Source organism: Felis catus, chromosome B3 (assembly GCF_018350175.1).
Source record: "Felis catus isolate Fca126 chromosome B3, F.catus_Fca126_mat1.0, whole genome shotgun sequence".
In the NCBI taxonomy this organism is placed as follows: domain Eukaryota; kingdom Metazoa; phylum Chordata; class Mammalia; order Carnivora; family Felidae; genus Felis; species Felis catus.
This window is the reverse complement of record NC_058373.1, coordinates 71,727,860-71,748,546: the sequence shown is the minus strand read 5'-3', so window position 1 is coordinate 71,748,546 and position 20,687 is coordinate 71,727,860. Positions and strand designations below refer to the sequence as shown.

The window sequence follows — 20,687 nt, the reverse complement described above, 5'->3', positions numbered from 1 at the left end:
GTCAACTGAATAAATAGCACGCTTTGCACATGTAGATATTACTACATACATAGGTATTAGAAATATCAGAATTCCGTACAAACGGCAGAGCCTGACTGGCTTGGTCTGTGCAGCACGCATGTGACTCTTGATGTTGGGGTTGTAAGTTCTTTGTAGTTTGAGCCCCACATTCGGTGTAGAGGGTACTTAAAAATAAAATCTTAAAAAAACAACCTTATTTAAAAGTATTGTTGAATTCATGGTTTGTCTCCGTCAAGGGATACTAAAACCATCAAGTGGGAATGGAAATCTCTCATCTCCCACTTGAGAAGAATGGGAAACACTTGGCACAGGATTTTTTGTCTAAACAATTAATCTTCTATAGACATCATTTTTCTTAACTTTCTGTCTTTATTCCTTCTCCCACCTACTTCATCATATGCTTCTAGAACAGATATGACCACCCTTCACACTTCTTTGAATTGCATCTATACAGTGGCTGGCACACAGCAGGCTCGCAAAACTGTTGCTTAACTGAAGGTACAGTTTGAAGCTGCTTCTGGCCCAAGAGAAGGGAGTTAGAGATTAGCCTGGTTGGGCGACTTATGGCTGGGCTGGGACCTACCCTGACAAAGGGAACCCTACCTTAGGGCAGAACCAGCCTCATTTCTGCCTGCAGGAGCTGAGACCCCTAGGCCTCGGAAGCAAACAGATCCCAGTGGAAATTTCCCACCTCCTGCCCGCCCCACGCCCCTGCGTAGGCCCCTTATCAGGTTCCCCCTGAGTCATCCTGACCCAGAGACGAATTTAGATGCTGGAACCTCCAGGTCCTTCCCTCCCCCACTCCAAGTAACACTACTTTATACACATCAGAGAACACTGCAGGCGGAAGCTCTAGGCATTCTTTCTTCCCCAGCTCCTGGGGGGCTGGTAAGACCTCTCTCCTGCCCTACACAGCTCTGTCTATGATCCTAAGGCCAGCAAGCTTTTCCTTGTCCAGGAGAGTGTTAAACTGGCGTCCAGAGGGGAGAGGGGACTAGGCAAGCTGCCAGGGTGCCCAGCCTCTGGGCCAGTTTCTGAGGGAAACAGTTATGAAGAGGGTGGGGGGAGGGAAATGAGGAAAACTTCGATGTTCCAAATTGGGAGAAGGTTCGGGGGTCCTTTAGATATGAGGTTGTTGAGACCCGGGGTTTGATCCTGACTAGTTCTCCTACTCTGGGTCACCTCCTCCCTCTTGGCCCCTCCTTCTTTCCAATAGACCCTGCCAAGTGGGGATGAAAGGGGCATTGATGTTCCTTGGATGGGAGGGGGTTGTGGGTGGTGAGGGGGGTGGGGGGGGTGGTTCCCAGGCAGGAGGGGGGAGGGCAATTTGGGGGTCTTGGGGGGGGCAGCTTGTGCTGGTGTTGCGGTTGGCAGCTCCAGTTCCATTGGCCATTGTTCCCAACTGGCCTGCCGCCCAGCCCCCGAAATGGTAACTCAGGAACCAGGCTGAAGGAAGATGGGGTGGGAACCCTGGTGGGGTGGGGGTGGGGGCGCTGGAAGGGTGCAGGTGGGGAGGAATTCAATCTGGTTTCCTTTTGTCTAAGACAACTTAGGAACCCCTCGGCCACCCAACTATCCCATTCCAGGTGGCCTTCCTCTAGGGGCACAGGGAGGGTGCATCTAGGGTGGGGGTCGGATAGGGTTAGTGAGCAGTCTAAGACCGCAAACCCACCCCAGGCCCCGAAAGCGACACGCAGCAGTCTCTGAGAAAACACCGCCTGGGCACTGAGATACAGCCGGGCCGAGCCTGTCTCACCCTCCTCCTCTGCGCCGGACTAGGAGGGGTTACCGCCGAAGCCACAGGGTCTCTTGGGTTCCAGCCCGGGACACAGCGTCCTCCCCAAGCCCCTACTCCACCCCCGCAGAGTTAACTCCGCCCCCACGCCTGTTTACCCTAGAGTCAGAGCCCCTGGGGGTCCCTGGCCCCTCCTCCGTCCCCCCTTGGGGCCTTGACCCGGGAGTCCCCGTTGGCCATCCTCGCCCCCCCTCCTGCGATCTCCCTCTATTTATAGCGGCCCCCCGCATTCCCCGCCCCCCCTCCCCGCCTTGTTTTCCAACTTCTCAGCAGCCGAGAGCTGGTGTCGGGACGCAGCACAGAGAGGAGGTACCAGGACCCTGGGCACCCCGAAGTTGAAACTCCTGCGCCCTCGACGACCCCCACCCCCACCCGTTGGTGCTAGCACACCTGCCCCTCCCAGCGGGCGAGACCCTCGCCTCCTCCGCGGCGATCCCCGCCCACCTCCTTCTTCCTTAACCTAGCTCTGTGTTTACGGGCAAGCGGAGTCGAAATCGTGGGGTGTCAGCACCCTGGGTTCGTCTCCCCCCCTGCCCGTCCTCATACTGGGTCTGGGGGCGAAGGAAGGAACCACAGTGCGATAGGCAGATCCAGGTCAGGGGTGGGGGCGGTGTGGAGGGCAGGCGTGAGGATCCCTTGCAGGACTAAGGGATCCCCGCACACCCCACAACCGCTCGGTTGCGGGGGGATGTCGTGGGGAACGCGAGCAGAACGCGGAAGCACCCAGCAGTTTGCTTCCCTTAGGGTACCCCTCGGGTCCCCCGCCCAGCCCCTCCCTGAGCGGCAGACAGCCTGGGGCGGGATAAAGGGGGGGCGTGTTTACTGGGGGTCTGGGGCGGATCTGCAGGGAGCTGTCGGCCCGTGGGCGGGCTGGGGCGGGCCGGGGGCGGGTCTGTGGGGAGCCCGAGCCGGGCGGGCCGGAGAGTCAAAGGCAAGTGAAGGTGGAAGCGGCCGCGGCGGCAGCAGGTAGGGGGAGGGGCGGGCGAGGGGCCGCAGGGCCTGGATGGCGCCAGTCGGGCCGGTGGGCGGTTTGATCCCTATCCCTCGGAGCCGACAGCTCGGGGGAAGGGGCCCGCAAGGAGGGGGCGCTGCGCTGCGGCGCACAAAGGCGGAGGCTCCGCGAGCGGCAGGGCGTGTTTGGGGCGTGCGCGAGGTTGTGTCCAGGGTCCCGGGCGCTCCGCGCCGGCCGCGCTAGGGTGTCGGTCCCCACGCGGGCGAGCAGCGTAGGTGCGGACGGGTGCAGGTCCGGGTCAGTCCCATCCTTCCTACCCATCCCTTCCCAGCTGGCGCTTGGCCCTTGCGGGTCGTCGGGGCGGGAGGGCCGGGGGGGGGGGTGCTGGGAGGAGACTGTGGGGCCGCCCTCCCTTCCCTTCTCCGCTCTGGGCACCCACACCGAGACTGGGTGGAGGAGAGACTCGAAGGCACGAGGCTTTTTAAATTTCGTTTTTAAACGTTTAAGTGCGAAACAGTCATGCTCAGCTACCCTTATCTCACTTGAGAGCTGTCAAAAATCTTGAGGATCCCCTAGTCCCCACTTGTAGTTTGCAAATAGGAAATTGAAGCCAAGAGAAGTAACTGAGTGGGCCAAGGTCACACCCTCAGCGACAGAGCCGGGACTAGAATCCAGAGGTTCCGACACAAGCCACGCTCTTTCCTCCACATCAGCACTTCCTTCTCTCCTCCCCCAGCCTGGGCTGATACCTGCTCTCCGTGTTGCCCCGCAGGCCCCTCCAGCCTGTATTGATTCTAGCTGAAACCTAGAGAAGACATGTTCATTGGACTCAGGGGTACAGATTAGGGAGGGTTAGTGACCTGGGGAGGGTGGGTGACCCAGGTAGTTCAGATCTTGGCTGAGGCTTTCTGTCCCTAAAAGACCCAGCGTCTGTCTCCCGTGTCATTCACCTCATTGCCTTGTTTTCTCAGACCCCTGAGCCAGGAGGGGAGAGAACCCTGACCCCTGACCCCACTGCATCCAGCCAATAGGAGCCCAGTAAGTGACCCCACCCCCAGGCTGCACAGGTGTTCTGCTCCTCACCAGCCCCACTAATGTTGAATGTATGCTAATTTATTCACAATGGGGAGGGAGGGAGAGTCTTGGAAGGAAGGGAAGCACTGGGTCAGTTGGATACAGGTGTCCCTTGTTCTTCTTTTCTTTTTTTCCCTCTCACCCTCTTGGTCTTGGTACTTGGGTCATTTTTAACCCCTTTCCCTTTGAGCTGCTGACCTTGATGTTTAGTTGAAGGTCACAGTTAATTATGAACTCTCACTACTCTGTTCCTTAGTATCATTGGTGTACCCAGTCACTGAGCCATGAGTTTCATCCCTACCTACTCTGGGAGTGTGGGGTGGCCCCTAAATATAGCATGGGAAATCCGAGCAACACTCCTGCCCCACCCTGGTATTTCTATGCATGACAGGAGAGGGGGGTCTGGAGGTGTGGGTGTTGAGGGGTAGCCAGAGGGATGGCCAGTCTGAAGAGAAGTGGTATCCTGAGTCCTCTGCCACTAGCCTGCCTTTCCAGCGGCCTGGACATGGAGCTGAGGGCGAGAAAGGCTTGATGTGTGCTCCCTCTCCTAGGGCCTTCTGCACCCTACACTGTCCTGGGCTGAGAGAGGGAGCCAGGTGTATGAGATGTGCAGGGGTGGAGGCAACCTCCCCAGTTTTGGTGTTTCTTCATCCTACCAGGCCACCATGGCGGAGCTGCAGGAGGTGCAGATCACAGAGGAGAAGCCGCTGTTGCCAGGGCAGACGCCTGAGGTGGCCAAGGTCAATAGAGACCCTCCGACTCCCAGACCCGAAGTCCAGGCCTGCGGGCATCCCCCTCGCCTCCTGCCTTCCCAAATCCATGATCTCTTTCTAACCCACACCCCTGTTTTCTCTACCTGTACCCATGTCTCTCCCCCATACACCACAATGGGAGTCAGGCCTTTGTCCTGTCACTGCACTAACCTTCATCCTCTCCATGTCTCTTTTTGTCATCTCTTTCTGTCTTTCGTCTCGGTCGGTCTCTTTGCCTTTCTTTATCTGTGCCTGTCTCTCCATCTATGACTCTACATGGCTGTGTGTGTCTGCGTGTGTCTGTCCGTGTGTGTCTCTCCAGGAGGCTGAGTTAGCTGCCGGAATCCTCCTGGACCAGGGACAGGTAACAGCTTGGGAGTAGTCCCAGGGTGGGAGGAGGTGTTCTCCTGTCTCCCAGTAGGGAGAGGACTGCTACATGGCTCTTTCTCCCCTCTCTGCTCCCTTTCCTTTCATTCCAGTCCTTTCCCTTTCCCATCTCTCCCTTGCCTTCCTTTTTCCTCCTCCTCAGAGTTCCTTGGTGCTCTCCCAACTTTTAGGATTCTTTTCCACCCTCTGAATCATCTTCCACTGTTTTATTTACCTGAACCAAAGTCTTGCTGATCCTATTTCTAAATCTTTGTTCCTGTCTCCTCGCTTTGCCCCTCCCATACCTCAACTCCCCAACTTTTGACTTTGACTTTTGTGGGCATCCTTCTCTTGCCTCTTTTTCCTCTCAGCCTGACTCCTCCTGATGGTGACCTGTTTTTCTGCAGACTCACTCTGTGGAGACACCTTATGGCTCTGTCACTTTTACTGTCTATGGCACCCCCAAACCCAAACGCCCAGCGATACTCACCTACCATGATGTGGGACTCAATTGTAAGGACCTCACCTTCCCCTCCCACCCCTTTCTGGGAAGAGGCTGGTGGGAAGGGTGAAACCCTAAGGGATGGGGAAGGGTCAGCACCCATGTGGCATGTCAAGGGGAGGTTCTGTCCTCTGACTATGGCATAAAAGAAAGAGGGTGGGTTCTGACTTCGGGTTGCTTTTCCCTGGCTGATTCTACCATCGGGGTGATGGGGATTCTCTTTAGATAAATCTTGCTTCCAGCCGCTGTTTCAATTCGGAGATATGCAGGAAATCATTCAGAACTTCGTGCGAGTTCATGTGGATGCCCCTGGAATGGAAGAGGGGGCTCCTGTGTTCCCTTTGGGGTGAGAATTAGCTCCCTCCTTCCTCACTGGGCTGTGAGGCACAGGGGGTGTGGGGAAGAGTGGACTCAGGGGAGGAGGAAACAGTGGAGATTCCGGGAAAGGATGGATAGGACACCCTGAGGTGCGGGGCAGCGGGGACAGGTTGGTATTTTCCTTAACATTCTTCTTTTCCCCAGATATCAGTACCCATCTCTGGACCAGCTGGCAGATATGATCCCTTGCATCCTGCAGTACTTAAAGTGAGAAGCCTGGGTACCCCTCCAAACCGTAGTTCTCTCTCTGGCATAATGGTGCCCTTAGAACTCCTGTGTCCACCAGGGTTCCTAGACGGGTTGTGGGCTCTGTCCTAGATATATCCTTCCTCCTCCATGCCTGCACCTGACTGTTGAGAGGAAGGGGTAGGTTTGGAAATGGACTTGAGTCAGCTGAGTAGCCCTAATGGATAGAGGCAGGAAAGGGAGGGGTTATGTGTGGCCCTGCCTTAGGCTGAGGAGGGGCTTCTCTGATTCAGAAGGTCGGAGGAAGTGGAGGGGTGACATAATCTCAAGGAGCCAGATGGACTTGTCTTTCCCTCCTACTTCCCCTCCTCCACACACACACACCTGGTGATCTGGAGCCCTCACACCCTGAGTGTGAGGGAGAGAGGGAGAAGGAAGGGAAAGCCAGGTGAGCCTCTGTGGTATGTATGCTGAGTGCGGAGGACTCCCGGCTTGGCTTTTCCTGGGCACCCGGGCCATGGGCAGCTCCGGTTTGCCTTGTTGGCTCTGTTTCCCCCATTGTCCCTGTTGTTCACTGAAGTTGTTTTTTTTGTTTTTGTTTTTTAAACATCTTGCTTCAAGTTCCCTTCTTCCCGGTTTCTCACGAGGAACCAGGAACTAAAACAGAACAAGTTGAACTAGCTCTTGAGAATTGAGAATGGACACAGAGCTATGTAGGAAAACAAGCGTCTGGTTGTTTGGGGGATGGGTGTTTCTTTTCAAGACCCTGGCTTCCCAAGAGAGCTGAAGATAGACTTCACGGACCTACACTGACTACCAGTGTCAATTGTTAGCTCCCTGGCGCCTTCCCTTTTAGCACCCCTCAAGGGAAGATGGTGTTCTGTCCTTTGTGCGTGTGGCCTTGGGAGAGAGGGTGAGGAGTTTGAAAAGCCAAAGTTTTGGACACCAGGGCCCATTAGACACGCATTTCTCTTTCACAGTTTTTCCACAATAATTGGAGTTGGTGTTGGAGCTGGGGCCTACATCCTGTCACGATATGCTGTAAGAAATAAAAACGAAAACAAAAACACAAAAGCAACCCAAACAAGGTTTAAGGCCCATGGCAGACTGATTAGGAGAGTGTGGTTTAATAGTATGTGTTTGTGGGGAGGGGGTGGGGGGCAGGCCCCATGGGCCCCTAAGACTGGCTGGAGCTCAGTGGGAAGGGATAAGGCCCTGCTCAGCCTCTGATTCCCCATCGTCCTGCTACTCCTCAGCTTACTCACCCGGATACAGTCGAAGGTCTTGTCCTCATCAACATTGATCCCAATGCCAAGGGCTGGATGGATTGGGCAGCCCACAAGGTTTGGAGGAGCCTGTGGGTTGATGTCTGGGGGGGGGGGGGGGGGCGGGGCTTGCGTGGGTCCAGTTAGGCTCTACTAGCATAACTGCTTGGCCTGTGAATGTCAAGAAAGGGGAGTGGAGCAGGGAAGATGTGTGTGTCACTTTGTAACCTGGGTTTCTTCTCCTCATGGTATCCTGAGCTTGCTCACCTGCCCTTTTTCCTCATAGCTAACAGGCCTCACCTCTTCCATTCCGGAGATGATCCTTGGACATCTCTTCAGCCAAGTAAGTGGTTGTGGAAGCTGGAGGAAGTAGAGGGGACCTTGGGGTCTTGAATGCTTGGGGTGACTCCCTTAGCTGGGACGGGATCTGGGGAGGGAGGAAAGCTTGGCTCTTCTCATCCAGTAACTGTTGACTTCTCTTCTCAATCCTGATTTTTTTTTCCTCTTCATTCCTTCAGGAGGAGTTGTCTGGAAATTCTGAGTTGATACAAAAGTACAGAAATATCATTACACATGCACCCAATCTGGAGAACATTGAACTGTACTGGAATAGCTACAACAAGTGAGTGGGTGGTGTGTGTGCGCACACGTGAAGCAAATGTAGAAGCAGCAGCTGGGGGTTGTGGGGAGGTGCAGAGAAGGAGAGCGAAGTCTGGGACGTACACAGTGCGAGGAGGTCAGGATTTGGTGTGCAGCTGGGGCAGCTGTGGGCCAGACCCCATGGAATGAATTATATGGAGCCGTCCCCCTTTCTCCTGTTTACTTTCCTTGGATTTTTGGATTCCCAGAAGTGAGATAGATGGTCTCTTGTCCATGTGCCCTTCCTCCCCCTTCACTGACCTCTGGCCAGAGACCTGGGGCACAAATGACCATAGGGATTGTGTTTAAGGCCTGCCTGCCACCTTGCCCTTTGGTTCCCACTTTTTTTTTTTAACTTTATTTTGAGAGAGAGAGCAAGAGAGACAGAGCAAGAGAGAATCCCAAGCAGGCTCTGCGCTGTCAGCGCAGAGCCTGACGTGGGGCTTGAATTGTGACCTGGGCCAAAGTTAAGAGTCAGATGCTTAACCAACTGAGCAACCCAGATGCCCTTGTTTCTCACTTTTAATTATTAATATTTGACTGTAATTTCTGGGAGGAAGAGAGCTTCCTCAGGGAGGAGATGGCTTCCATCCGGATAGACAGCATTGCCTGCCTAACATTCCTGCTCCTCTTTGAACCCCTCTCTAGCCGCCGAGACCTGAACCTTGAGCGTGGAGGTGCTGTCACCCTCAAGTAAGACGTTAAGAGATAAAGCTTTGCCTCCCTCTCTGGATCTTCCCTAGGTGCTTATATTCTTTAGAAGGAGAGTCTTTTGACAGGGAGTTTTCTCATTACCTCCCACACTGTCCTATGAAGCAAATCTCACTGTCTAGGTCCATCCCCCTTTGAATTGTCTTGGTAGGGTCAGAAGACCGTCTCCTCTTTGGAGTCAAACATTGTCTAACTGCTCTTCTGGGAAAAGGCAGGTGACAGAGCACCAGGGCCTTACCCTCTTCTCCCGACACTATGCCTCTAGGTGCCCTGTGATGCTGGTGGTAGGAGACCAAGCACCCCATGAAGATGCAGTGGTCAGTAGGGAATTTTGGGGTGGGTGAGGGAGGGTTGGAGATCGAGGGTGGTGGTCAGAGGGGTATCTTGCCAAGAGGCCAGCTCTGTTTGGAACAGGGAGAGTGACTGTGGGGCATAAGAGGTTGATTCCTGGTAAGAAGGAAATGGGTACGAGGCTGATGGGAAAGAAACTGGGATCTGGGTCCTTGGGTCCCTTCGAAGGGAGGGGCCACAGGGAGTATGACCTCATTCATTCAGCCTCCTGCTTACTCCAGGTGGAATGTAACTCAAAGCTGGACCCCACCCAGACCTCTTTTCTCAAGGTCAGTAACCCTACTCCATACCCCGCCTGACTCCTGGCCCCCTGTCCAGAGCCATAGATCCTCTCTAGATTCAGCTTCCAGGCCTTCCAGGTCCTGCATGAGAGCAAGTGGGGCGGATAAAGAAAGCAAACCCTGAGGGCCTGGAGTGGGGAGGCTAAGGAAAAGAGAACCTTTTCTATCTCTTGGCATGGCTCCATTTATTTATGTCTTCTGGATGGTTGTCTCTATCTCCTGCACAGATGGCTGACTCTGGAGGCCAGCCCCAGCTGACTCAGGTGAGTACCCCTGCCGTCCATGGGATGGGATATTAGTGACTCTGAACCATACACTTTGTTGCTCATCCATTTGCCACTCATTCCACACCTAACCTGCCGTGGCTTGGGGTTCCAGCTTGGCTTCTTTTTCTTTTTTAATGTTTATTTATTTATTTTGAGAGAGAGAGAGTGAGATCGTGAGCAGCAGAGGGGCAGAGAGAGAGGGAGAGAGACAGAATCCCAAGCACTAACAGTGTGGAGCCTGGCGTGGGGCTCGATCTCACGACCCTGGGATTATGACCTGAGCTGAAATCAAGTCAGATGCTCAATTGAGTCACCCAGGCAACCCTCCAACTCAGCTTCTAACCTCACCTCACTGTCCCCCTCTCCTCTTCTTACTTCCACAGCCAGGCAAGCTGACCGAGGCCTTCAAGTACTTCCTGCAAGGCATGGGCTACAGTGAGTATGGGAGTCAGAAGCTATCATGAGAACAGTGGTTGCTGCACAGGAGTGGGGAAGGGATAGGCACTGGGGGGGGGGGGGTGGGAGGGGTGGGGGGAGGGAACCATTTCAGGCTAGTTCTGGAAGTTACCACCGTCTGCCAAATCATTGACCTCCCGCTCCAGCCCCATTTGTGACTCTCGGCTCACCCAAGCACCCCACTCTTGAGTTGCCAGCCTCTCTGTCTCACCTCCTTTATGCCTACCTGCTCATCCTTCTGTCTCCACAGTGGCCTCATCCTGCATGACTCGCCTGTCACGATCGCGCACAGCCTCCCTGACCAGCGCAGCATCCATTGACGGCAACCGGTCCCGCTCTCGCACCCTGTCCCAGAGCAGCGAGTCTGGAACTCTCCCTTCAGGGCCTCCAGGGCATACCATGGAGGTCTCCTGTTGAGTGACCTTTGTTGCCCTGGTGTAGGACCCAGCCCTCACCTCCCCCAGCACTAACCTGGGAGGTGCATAGGGCACTGGGCCAGAGTAAGGGAAGATGGGCAGATCATGTGGGGAGATGACCTTGATCTTTGATTGCTACCCTAACCTTGACCTCTAACCTGTGATTCCCCTCAGCTCCTGGGAGAGATGTCCCAGTATCTCTTAGGGACCCAGACCCCTAAAGTATCCCTCTCCCTCATTGTGGTGTTAAGGTGGTGAGGGCACGTACCCCTCTCCCTAATCTAGGTGTCTGTTGATAAGGGACAAGAGGTTGTTGTAGTTGCCCATGTGCCTCCACCAGACTCTCCCTACTTATCCCATTGCAAGGGTGGGGGACTTGGGGCCAGGACTCCATTCACCAAATCTGATAGGGCTTCTCATGAACCCTTCAGATCTCTGACGGGTATGGACCTAACTGAATGTGTGTCAGGGGAGGCTTGCTGGTGGGTTAATGGTCCTCAGGATGGTATAGAAACACCCAGTGTGTGAAATGGAAGTTGGAATGGGAGGTGGTGGGCAATGAGCAAGTATGAGGGAAGGATTGGAGCTGGGGCAATAGGAAGGGGCCTGGGGCCATTGGCTGCACTAACTTTGGTAGCTGTCTAGACAGTGTGTGTCTAGAGTGGGAGGGGGAGGGAGCTAAGCTGGGGCAGGGCTGCTTGGGGCTTGTCATAGGGGTGGGAAGGGCTATCTTGGGGCTCTGACTACACTGTGTTATGTGTGGAGGGTGCCCTCCTGTGTCCCACAATTTCTGCTGTAACAATAAACTGTAGAGGAACTGAGTGCCATTCTTCCTTGTCTGAGTATGCCCGCATCATGCCCCTGTTCATGACTTCCCCCTGCCCAACCACATTCTCTTCTCAGATATGGCATGGACACTTCACAGAACGTGACTACATGGTCACTGGCCCCTATTCCAATAGGATGGTATTGTCCTTTATATTGATAGTATTTTCAAGTTTTGGGAGAGAGGAGCTATGTAGGTTTTATGGGACTTATTATTAGTTAGTTGATGTCGCCAACATCATGATCTGAAGCAGGAAGTACAGAATACTGGCTGAAGTGTCCAAGGACATCTTGTGACCACCTTCCTGCAGGATCCTCCCTAGGGGTCACCTAAATTCTATTTTATTTTATTTTACTTTTAATTTTTAAAACTTTATTTTGAGAGAGAGAGAGAGAACTTGTTCAGGGAAGGGGCAGAGAGACAGGGGGAGAGAGAATCCCAAGCAGGCTCCACACTGTCAGTGTAGAGCCTGATACAGGGCTCAAACTCACAAACCATGAGGCCATGACCTGAGCCAAAATCAAGAATTGGACGCTTGGCCATCTGAGTCACCCAGGTGCCCCTAGATTCCACTTTAGATGGTTCAATAGAATCAGTAGGCCAGACCTCACGCAGTTACTACAGGGGTTGTGTTGGTCATAGTTGACCCCAATCTGAAGACTCCTTCAGGAGAGCAAGAACACAAAGGATTTCCTCTCAGGAATCCTACTCCCCCATGAATCCAAGAATTCAGGGAGTTTTAGACTGTGGTTCTCTGAGAAGCTTTTCAACAAGTATGAACAATACTCAGCAAAAGGACTTCAGATATTGTGGCTGTTGCAGGCTGATTCTTGGGCTCTTGGGGCACAAAAAGTAAAAAAATGGGAAGGTACTTTTTTTTTTTTTTTTTTTTTTTGGGACAGAGAGAGACAGAGCATGAATGGGAGAGGGGCAGAGAGAGAGGGAGACACAGAATCGGAAACAGGCTCCAGGCTCTGAGCCATCAGCCCAGAGCCTGACGCGGGGCTTGAACTCACGGACCGCGAGATCGTGACCTGGCTGAAGTCGGACGCTTAACCGACTGCGCCACCCAGGCGCCCCAGGGAAGGTACTTTTTTACAGTGTTATTGTTAAGAGTGCTATGGATGGAATATTACAAGGTCACTTGCCAGAGTACTTTCTAGGGTACTCCACACACAATTATGTGCTTTCCTCAATGAAACTGAGCTGAGGACTAATGTAGCTTGCTGTCTGGTGCTGACACACTGACATGGAAGGGAGGCATGGAATATGTTACTGACTCTTGAGCATTTCGTCACTCTCTCAGGACTGAGACTGCTATAAATGTGTGAGGCCAGGACTGGAGGGGGCTGGGGTCTCAGGTGACTCGCAGGGTTATAGAGCTAGCTGTTGATGGCAAGTGTGTTGGGTGACCTCATGCCGGGCAGGTAGCAAAGAGTGCTTTAATGCCACCCTAAAGAAATAGCACAATTGGAATCACTGGACTGACTAGCTCCTAGGTAAACAAAACGTGGCAGAAAGGCAAAGAACTCCAACCAGCATCAGCCTTGCCTGGCAAAAGGTGCTACTGTGCATTATGGGAAGGAAGGCAGGTCTTCTCACACAGAGAACACCGTTAGCAAGGTAATCTTCAGAAGAGGAAGGATACCATGTGTACACGTGTGAGTGCGTGTGTATGTATCTGTCACGCAGGTGGTGTGTGACATGGTGGTGACTGTGTGTCCCTCTCCTATAGATGTGTCAGCATGAGAAACCCAAGAGCTAGGAAGAGGGAGAGATGTTTTCTGCTGGGAGCAAGGGAGGGGGGGTTCGCTGTCCTTGTCTGACCTCTTCACTTTGTTGGTCCTAGACATTCCAGGCTAGCCCATGGGGATGCAGTGCCCTCCTGTGGTTGGCATGGTTCTTCCTAACTCCCCCCCCCCCCCCCCCCCAGTCTCGGTTTCCCTCCCAAATCTCCCAGTGTTCTTTGTGATTCTATGCAGTAGCTACATAGGGAAGCCACAGTCTGTGGCTCCTGCCTGTTCTGAAGGTCAGAGCTCAGGAGAGGTGAGGTGACTTCACAGAAGGCTGAATCACAAACTCCCTACTTTTTGTCTCTGCTTCAGGCTTAGGACTCCTGTTTCTCTCTTCCTCTCATTCTCAAGGGATGTGATTCCCTGACTTCAGGGATGGAAGTCCAAGATAGCTAAGAGAGGGTTTACTGGGAAAGAGAATAAAACTAGAAGACTACGGTGATGAGAATCTTGTGGGTCAGCTTGGAAAGTCTGGAACTCATGAAGAGATTTGAAAGAGTGAGTCTCTGAAAGTACACACAAAACTGATCCTGCAGTAGGAGGGAGAGATGTGAAACTTCAGAGGGCACTCCTTTACAGAGTTAGGGCAATGCCAGAGTGGGAGACGCCACCTTTCTAGAGATTTTGGTACTAAATGGAAAGTGAGAATCAGTTCTCACTAGAGGCCAGGGGTGTGGTCAAGGTAAATGGTGCCCAGAGCAATTTCGTTGTTTGCACCCTCTCTCCTTGCCAACATCAGAATTTCCCCCAAACTGGGTAAATAAATAGTAAAGGTAGAATGCATTCTATATTTGACATTCACTACATCTAAAGATAGTAATTCTGAACAAAATTGAAATTAAAAGGAAGTAGTCAGCAACTGGCCTCTTTAAGCATCCCTGCAGACTGGGGCCTGGGGATGTACCACCTGTCTACACACCCCTTTTGCTTCACCTTTGCAAGTGGCCACGGGCTCCTCCTCAGGTGCGGGGGCAGGGAACACGAGGGTGCCTGACCAGCTGGCCCACATACACTCACACATACGAAACCATTCTGATTCTGGCAACCATTCTTCGAACTCTAAAGCCGGGAGCAAGGGACCGTTTCCTATGGGCACTGTCTCCTGTGAGAGAGGCAAGACACTGGCAAAGGGGTGAAGTGGAACGGACTGTCTCACAGGAGTTAGCCTGGAGCTCTCTGGTTTTGTTCCTGGGGCATCTTGTTCACAGGTGCCCGTCTTTGGCTGACCTCCCATCCTGCCCCAGGATATTCACTAACCTCCATTCTCTTTGATGCTGTGCCCCATCTCCTCTCCTTTTCTTCACCGACTGTCAGCTTACAACTGTAAAAACCCAAGCCTTGGCCTGTATGCAAATGAAAGGTGGGGGAGCTCCCAAGGGTTACTTCAGGGAACCATTTATTGTTGCAAAAGTGGAAAGTTGGTTCTAGGTGGGAGGGCAGTTGGAGGTCTCATTCTTCCGGCTTTATTTATTTTTTTTCCTGTTTAAATATATAAAAAATACATGTGTGGGGATGGAAAATAAGGGATAGGGAAAGGGCACAGGTGTTCAGGAGACTTGAAAACACTTCCACATAAATTCTTTGGTGACTATTGCAACTAGCTTCTTCTCTATCCTTTTCCCCAACCTGCATCTTTCCTCTATTTTTTAAAAACTCTCATGATTCTAAGGTTTTTCGGTTACAACCTGTCTGTCAAGGCTGAAAGAAGTGTGTCAGAGTTTACTCCTGAATCTGGCTTCCAGTTGCCAGGGCTCAGCTATCTCTGCTCTCCCTCCTTCCCCATGGCTCTCTTACCTGTTCTCACTCCATCCTTCCTCACTGCAAGCTCATTTAAAGTCACCTTCATCTGCTCCTTTATAGCCCTCTCTGACTCCTCGCTGGGGATTCATAGCTTTTGGAAATGATCCGATTGTTCCTTTTTCTGATCCTGATGTTCTCTCTAGGGAGCCATCCTCGAGCTTTATTCCAGCTCTTGATATGATGTGGTTCCAGCTAAAGATGGTTCCTGTCCTGGTTAGTAGGTCTTGGGAAAGGAAAGGCGATGGTCGTGGAAGGAAAGAGAGTGCTGATGGCTGAAAGCACAGGTGGCTGAAAGGGAATGTAAGGGCTCCTGGGCAGGGAGGAGGCAAAACGTGCATGACTCACCCTTGCTTGAAATCTCCCAACCTCTGCTCATTTCCCTCAGATGCTGATAGCATCAGTGACCCAGAAACATATGAGGAGCCCAGGGTCCCATGTCCTCAAGTCTCCTTTCTGTAGTCCTGCAAATCCTTTCCACCTGAAGTAGCTACAATTGTGTCCCTCCCAATTCAGCCTTGAAAAGGCCTGGCAAGACCACTCAGGTTGAAAGTAGCAGACAGTCGATGGCATGTTGGATTTGAGCCTCCAGATTTATGTGCCTCACAAGACTGATATGCCTGCAATGCACCAACAGGCAATTTTGTCCTTTGGCTTCGCTTTGGGCATGAGCAAAAAGAGACCCTGGCAGTAGATCACAGAGTAGAAGTGGAGTTAGGGTGGGAGGGTGCTCTAGTGTCCTCCTGGTCGGATCCCTGCAAGCTGGTTGTATCCCTCCTCTGAGGCCACAGCTCTTACTGGACGCCCCTTTCTCATTTCTGCTAACTGTTCCCTTCTCTTCAGCCGGGGTAGCAACTTTGTTTTTGCTCATCCCCCAGCGGACACTTGCGCCACCAAGCACAGCAGTGTTCTTTCTCAGCCCCGGGGGATTGCACCATCCACTCCTTGCTCTGTCCAAACCCTGCCCACACTTTCCTATATACTCCCTTTATTAAACTTGCCTCAATTACCCATGTGCTCTCTGCTTTCTTCTGAGACCCTAACACATAGGATGGGGAGGTAAAGGGAAGGAAAGGGAAGGAAGAAGAGAATCTATATAGTTGAGTTTTTCTTAAAATCAGAGAAACATGGGTTGGAAGCCCACCTAGCTATGTGATCAGGTATTTAACTGTTCTGCATGTGTCTCCCTCAACTTACAGCGGGGATAATACCTACTTGGCAGGGTCAGGAAGGTGAGATCATACTTGTGAATGCAGTAGCACAGTGCCTGGCACATAGCAGGTGCTCTGTGTGGAGACTCTATTATTATTACTACATCTGAGGCTCTGTTCTGAGTACATATTACGTTACCTAATACTGATGGGAAAACAGAATAGGATGGTATTTCAGGGAAATGGTTTCCTGTATCAGACATTTTTATTTAGTTGTACCTGAACCTTGCCTTCTCACTCATCCCTGGGTACGTAAGCTGGGCTTCTGAGGAGGTTTGTGTATCATAGTTTGTGGGGAGGGGAATGGGATGGACTGGAGACAACTCTGGCAAGAAGGAAACTCGGGAGACCTTGTCAATGTGAAGGTGACTTGGCTTCTGCAACTGTCATCAGAAGGGGCAAAGTGGGGAGAGTGAGTTCACAGGGTACACCTTCTCTCTTCCTTTTTTTAAATGTTTATTTATTAACTTTGAGAGAGAGAGAGAGAGATAGAGACAGAGACAGAGACAGAGACAGAGAGAGAATGAATGGGAGAGGGGCATAGTGAGAATCCCAAGCAGGCTCTGCGCTGTCAGCCCAGAATCTGACGTGGGGCTTGATTCCACAAACCATGAGATGAAATCAAGAGTCAGACACTCAACCGACTGAGCCACCCAGGCGCCCCTCTTCCTCCTTCTCCACTAAGTCTGCAATACTCCTCCAATTCATGGGCGAAGGGGCTGGGTAACAGGCAGATAATCAGCTCCGTATTTGTCCTTGGTAGTTTTTAAGAGATGTAACACAGTGTGGGGGCTACTTGAACTGAAAGACAGATGGCCTAGTTGGGAGGGGCCGGAGGCAGAGGGGCAGGTAGAGCAGGCAGAAGGAAAGCCACTAAGTTGTGGCAAAGCCAAGTAATCGCCCGAGGCATTTATCTGGCGCCTCTCTCCCTCTCTAAACACTGCTTCTTAATCCCACAGCTCAAGGCAGGTAGCTGGATGCAGACAGGGGCTCAAAGGAGAGCAATAGCATCCTCGAGGCCACACAGGGCTCAGTGTGAAAAATAAAAGCCAGATGAAAGGAGGCTCTATTTAGCCTGATCTCATGAGTCTGTTGGACACACTGTAGTTGACTGATAATAGGTACTGGGAGTGACGTGGGTGTGGTTAGTGTAGGAAAAAATCTAGATCCCGTGGTTTCTGTTTTTACACCTCTTCTCTCTAAATGCTGGGAACTCTGGCTCAGTTTCTCAACACCTGTGGGGAAGACAGGAGCAGGTTGTTGGAATTTCAGCAATGCTGCCATGTTTGGAGGGCATGGTCTGCAACTGACAGAATGTCTAGGGGCCCGGATTCCAGAAGAAAATACCCCATCCAGTGTTCAGTCTCCCTTTCCACTCCCCATTCCACCACTTCCTGTACTGGGCAGCTCCTAGGCAACCTACAGAAAAGATGTATAGCATGGCTGAAGGGGAAGGGTAAAATGGACATTTTATTGTTCACAGTAGCATAAATGGGACAGGAGTCAAATCTAGAGTGATTGTGTTTATATCAATTCTCCAATTTATAGGCACTCAACTTAAACATCTTTCTCTCAGTCCCGGATGAGAAATGGCATCTCATGTAGGGAAAAGCTGGGGTCCAGTTCATGTGGACGATGCCTAGTGAATGTCACTTAGTCTCAGTAGAGAAATATCTGAGGGCCAAAGCTGTCTGGGAAGTGTCTCCCAGGGGCAGGAAGGCCATTGTAGATAGGTCCATCAGAAGAATCAGGAATCTCTCAGGCCCACAAAGCAATAATGGCCATGAAGGCAAAACCGGCGGCTACACAGCCCCACTTGGCCAGAGGGGCCTCGGGGCCAGCTAGCTCCCGGGGCAGAATTTCTAGGAAGGTGACATACAGAAAGGTGCCGGCTGCCACACCTTCTAACACAGCCTGGGTTAAGCCACGCCCCCCTTTAGAGTCCCCCTGAGTCACAGCCAGTCCCAGGACCAGGCCCAGGGGGGACATGAGAGCCAGTGACAGGATGGACAGCGTGGCCCATCGCGAGCCACTGCCTATCTGTACCAGCCGCAGTCCTACACCAAACACGATAAGCCCCTTGTGAGCCAGGACCGCGAGACAGAGTTGCACGGTAGCTGCTACTGTCGGCTGCAGCCCCACAGCCAGACCTTCAAACACTGAGTGGAAGGAGAGGGAGAGCAAGAGGACAAGGGCTCGGAGGGGACCCTTTGAGGGGGAGGGGAGAGGTCCATGGCTGTGGAGTCCAAGGACGTGAGCCCCGTCCCACTCCTCCTGCACTGTGACCCCTTCAGCAGCCCCAGGATAGCACTGCAATGCCAGCGACTCCAAAAGGAAGACAAAGAAGAAGCCCAGGGAGATGATGAGCTCTCCATAAGGATACTCCATCTAGGAACAGAAAGAGGGGCTGTGAGGTGGGAAGGGAAGACAAGAAAGTACACTGGGTGGCCATGGGAGTGGGAGACCAAGGAGAATGGGAAATGTGGGGCTGTGCCCAATTAGTAAAATCTGGCTGCCTGTTTGCCCGGCCGGCTCTCACTCTGGCCAGTGGCCTTATTACCATCTGCTTCAAATGCTTCCAGATTGATGTGGCCTATGGTGCAGAAAGAAGGGCAGGGGAATGAAGCCAAGAGCAGGTATGGACAGTGACAACCACCACCCTTGAGGGACTAGGGGACACAAAAGTGATAGGGTTAGAAAAATGGGAAAAGAATGTGAGGCATGTGAAAGGGTCCAGAGAAAGAATGAAAGAGTAAAGCAGAGTTTTTTTTAGGGCGTCCACAAACCCAAAAGGATTGGGTGGGCTCCTCTTTGGTCTGTGATGTCTGAGCTGAGGAGCAGAGGGGATTTCTGGTCCTCCTCACATACTTCCCTCAAAAGGGTCTGGGTGGGAAAGGAGTTTCGGCTCCCCTCCCTCTCCGGGGAGGGACTGGCGGGAGATACTTACCTGTGCTGAATCGGCATCATCAGAAACACTTCCCTCCCTTTTTGTCCTGTTCTAGGGAGAAAAAAGCCGCAATCAATGGAGGATGGAGTTCAGCTTCCTGTCCTGCCCCTTCAGCTCCACTGCTTTCCTTAAAGTCCAACCTGTTTTCACCATGCCACAGGAGAGCGGTCTTCTTCCCTGTCCCACCCTGCTGGTCCTCAACTCTGTCACCTTTCTCCCTTCCTCCCTTGGTTCTGCTCATCATTCTGGCCTCCCGGCTTTGCAGCTCAGCATTTCTGCTGCTCACCTGCATCATAAACTTCTGGATCTCTGATTCAATTCCCTCCAGGGCATCAGCAGTCATGTGCATGAACCCTGCTCCCAGGAAAACACCTGCAGAAGTGCAGCCCAGGAGGCTGAGGACCCGGCGGTGACGACCTAAAAACGGGGAAAGTTACAATCTAGTTGGCAGTGAAAAAGAAAAGGTGACAAGAGAGAGACAGTGGCACGCAATACCCCAAGCTTGGGGATGATGAGAGAATCAGAGCAAGGCATCAAGACGGGGTGACAGGGTTGTTGTCAGGATTAGGTTATGGGGACATGTGCTGTAGGGTCATACCTGTGGCTGCATCCAGCTGGAACCATTTGAAGCAGATGGGAATAAGGCCGCAGATCAGAGTGAGAACCAGCAGGGCAAACAGGCAGCCAATTTTTACTCCCAGTAGTGGTTCCATCCTTGGGGTACAGGGTGAGCAGAGGCCTTGGGATGGCAAATGGAGTTACAATCTTCAGAGGAGTGCTGTCTTAGGTGGTCAAAGCTGGAGTAGCTCCTCTCCTGTTTCAGGAGGCTGTTGGGATCCTCCTCCTGTTCGGTGTTGCCTCTGCTTGCGCAGCCTTGCATAGCTGACTGGGGCCTTGCCCCAGATTCCCGCCCTCCCCCTACAAGGAGGCCCCTCCCCTGGCTCATGCTTTCCAGAACTTGGAAACCAGAAACTCCAGACTCCCTGCCAGGCACAGCCTGTGCTGTAGGTCCTCTTCTCTTCGCTGCCATGACTAATCCAAATGCTGTGGACAGTCTTAGTTCATGCCTGGGGCTGGTCTAATCCAAAATGGGAGTTTGGGGAGGGCCTTCCCAGCTGTTTTGTACTGGGGACACCTGGTCCTTCCTTATTCAAGACACTTCATCTAAGACTTCCATACCCTCTCCACCCCACCCCACTCCCTGTCTCATGGGTTATGCTGATATCTGAACCCTCCCCTTTCAGAGGGGATTTGGGGCCACTTTCAGGTAAGGAGGTGGGGCTGAGAGGTGGTGCTGCCGCCCACCGTTCTGTGGAAACTAGATGAGCGGACTCCCCTTTCCTGTAACCCCAGAAAAATAGCTCTAGGCATAATGTCTAGTGGGGAAGTTGAGATTTCTAGTATTACAACACTGATGCTGTTCCAGCTTTTGACTGTGCCTATTTTCGGATGTATGCAGATCTTCCTCAATGTACGATGGGGCTACATACTTAAGCCTCCTAAGCTGACAATGCATTTAGTACACCTCAGCTACCAGTCATAGCCTAGCCTACCTAACTGTGCTCAGAACATTTCTATTAGCCCACAGATGGGCAAAATCATCTAACCAAAGTCTATTTTATAACAAAGTGTTGAAATTCCTTATAATTTACCAAATACTGTACTGAGAGCAAAAACCAGAATGGTTCTAAGGGTGCTGTTT

The 20,687-nt window shown here is 52.3% G+C and overlaps 2 protein-coding genes across 9 annotated transcripts; one reads left to right on the top strand and one right to left on the bottom strand.

Moving 5' to 3' along the window:
* Window positions 1-853: 853 nt before the first annotated feature.
* On the top strand, window positions 854-11,232 carry NDRG2 (NDRG family member 2). 5 transcript variants are annotated; one of them, XM_006932699.5, is made up of 17 exons: window positions 854-909; window positions 3,740-3,806; window positions 4,502-4,582; window positions 4,917-4,958; window positions 5,368-5,473; window positions 5,688-5,808; window positions 5,985-6,047; window positions 7,007-7,067; window positions 7,283-7,369; window positions 7,578-7,634; window positions 7,810-7,913; window positions 8,579-8,623; window positions 8,907-8,958; window positions 9,214-9,261; window positions 9,501-9,536; window positions 9,923-9,974; window positions 10,246-11,232. In XM_006932699.5, exons 3-17 carry the CDS (start codon window positions 4,508-4,510, stop codon window positions 10,410-10,412), a joined length of 1,116 nt encoding a protein of 371 aa, XP_006932761.1. In that variant the 5' UTR covers window positions 854-909; window positions 3,740-3,806; window positions 4,502-4,507; the 3' UTR covers window positions 10,413-11,232. The 5 variants fall into 5 exon arrangements, with proteins under 5 accessions (XP_006932761.1, XP_006932760.1, XP_003987443.1 ...); XM_006932698.5 differs by lacking the exon at window positions 854-909 and adding an exon at window positions 2,030-2,125; XM_003987394.6 differs by lacking the exon at window positions 854-909 and adding an exon at window positions 2,689-2,782.
* Window positions 11,233-14,409: 3,177 nt separating this feature from the next.
* On the bottom strand, window positions 14,410-20,384 carry SLC39A2 (solute carrier family 39 member 2). Of its 4 annotated transcripts, none has more exons than XM_045059647.1 (4): window positions 19,584-20,384; window positions 19,272-19,402; window positions 18,986-19,036; window positions 14,410-14,509 (listed from the first exon to the last, which is right to left on the bottom strand). In XM_045059647.1, the coding sequence occupies exons 1-4, from the start codon at window positions 19,696-19,698 to the stop codon at window positions 14,498-14,500; spliced, it is 309 nt and encodes a 102-aa protein (XP_044915582.1). In that variant the 5' UTR covers window positions 19,699-20,384; the 3' UTR covers window positions 14,410-14,497. The 4 variants fall into 4 exon arrangements, with proteins under 4 accessions (XP_044915582.1, XP_044915583.1, XP_003987442.1 ...); XM_045059648.1 differs by having other exon boundaries at window positions 18,986-19,031; XM_003987393.5 differs by lacking the exon at window positions 14,410-14,509 and adding an exon at window positions 17,491-18,426.
* Between the last annotated feature and the right edge of the window lie 303 nt (window positions 20,385-20,687).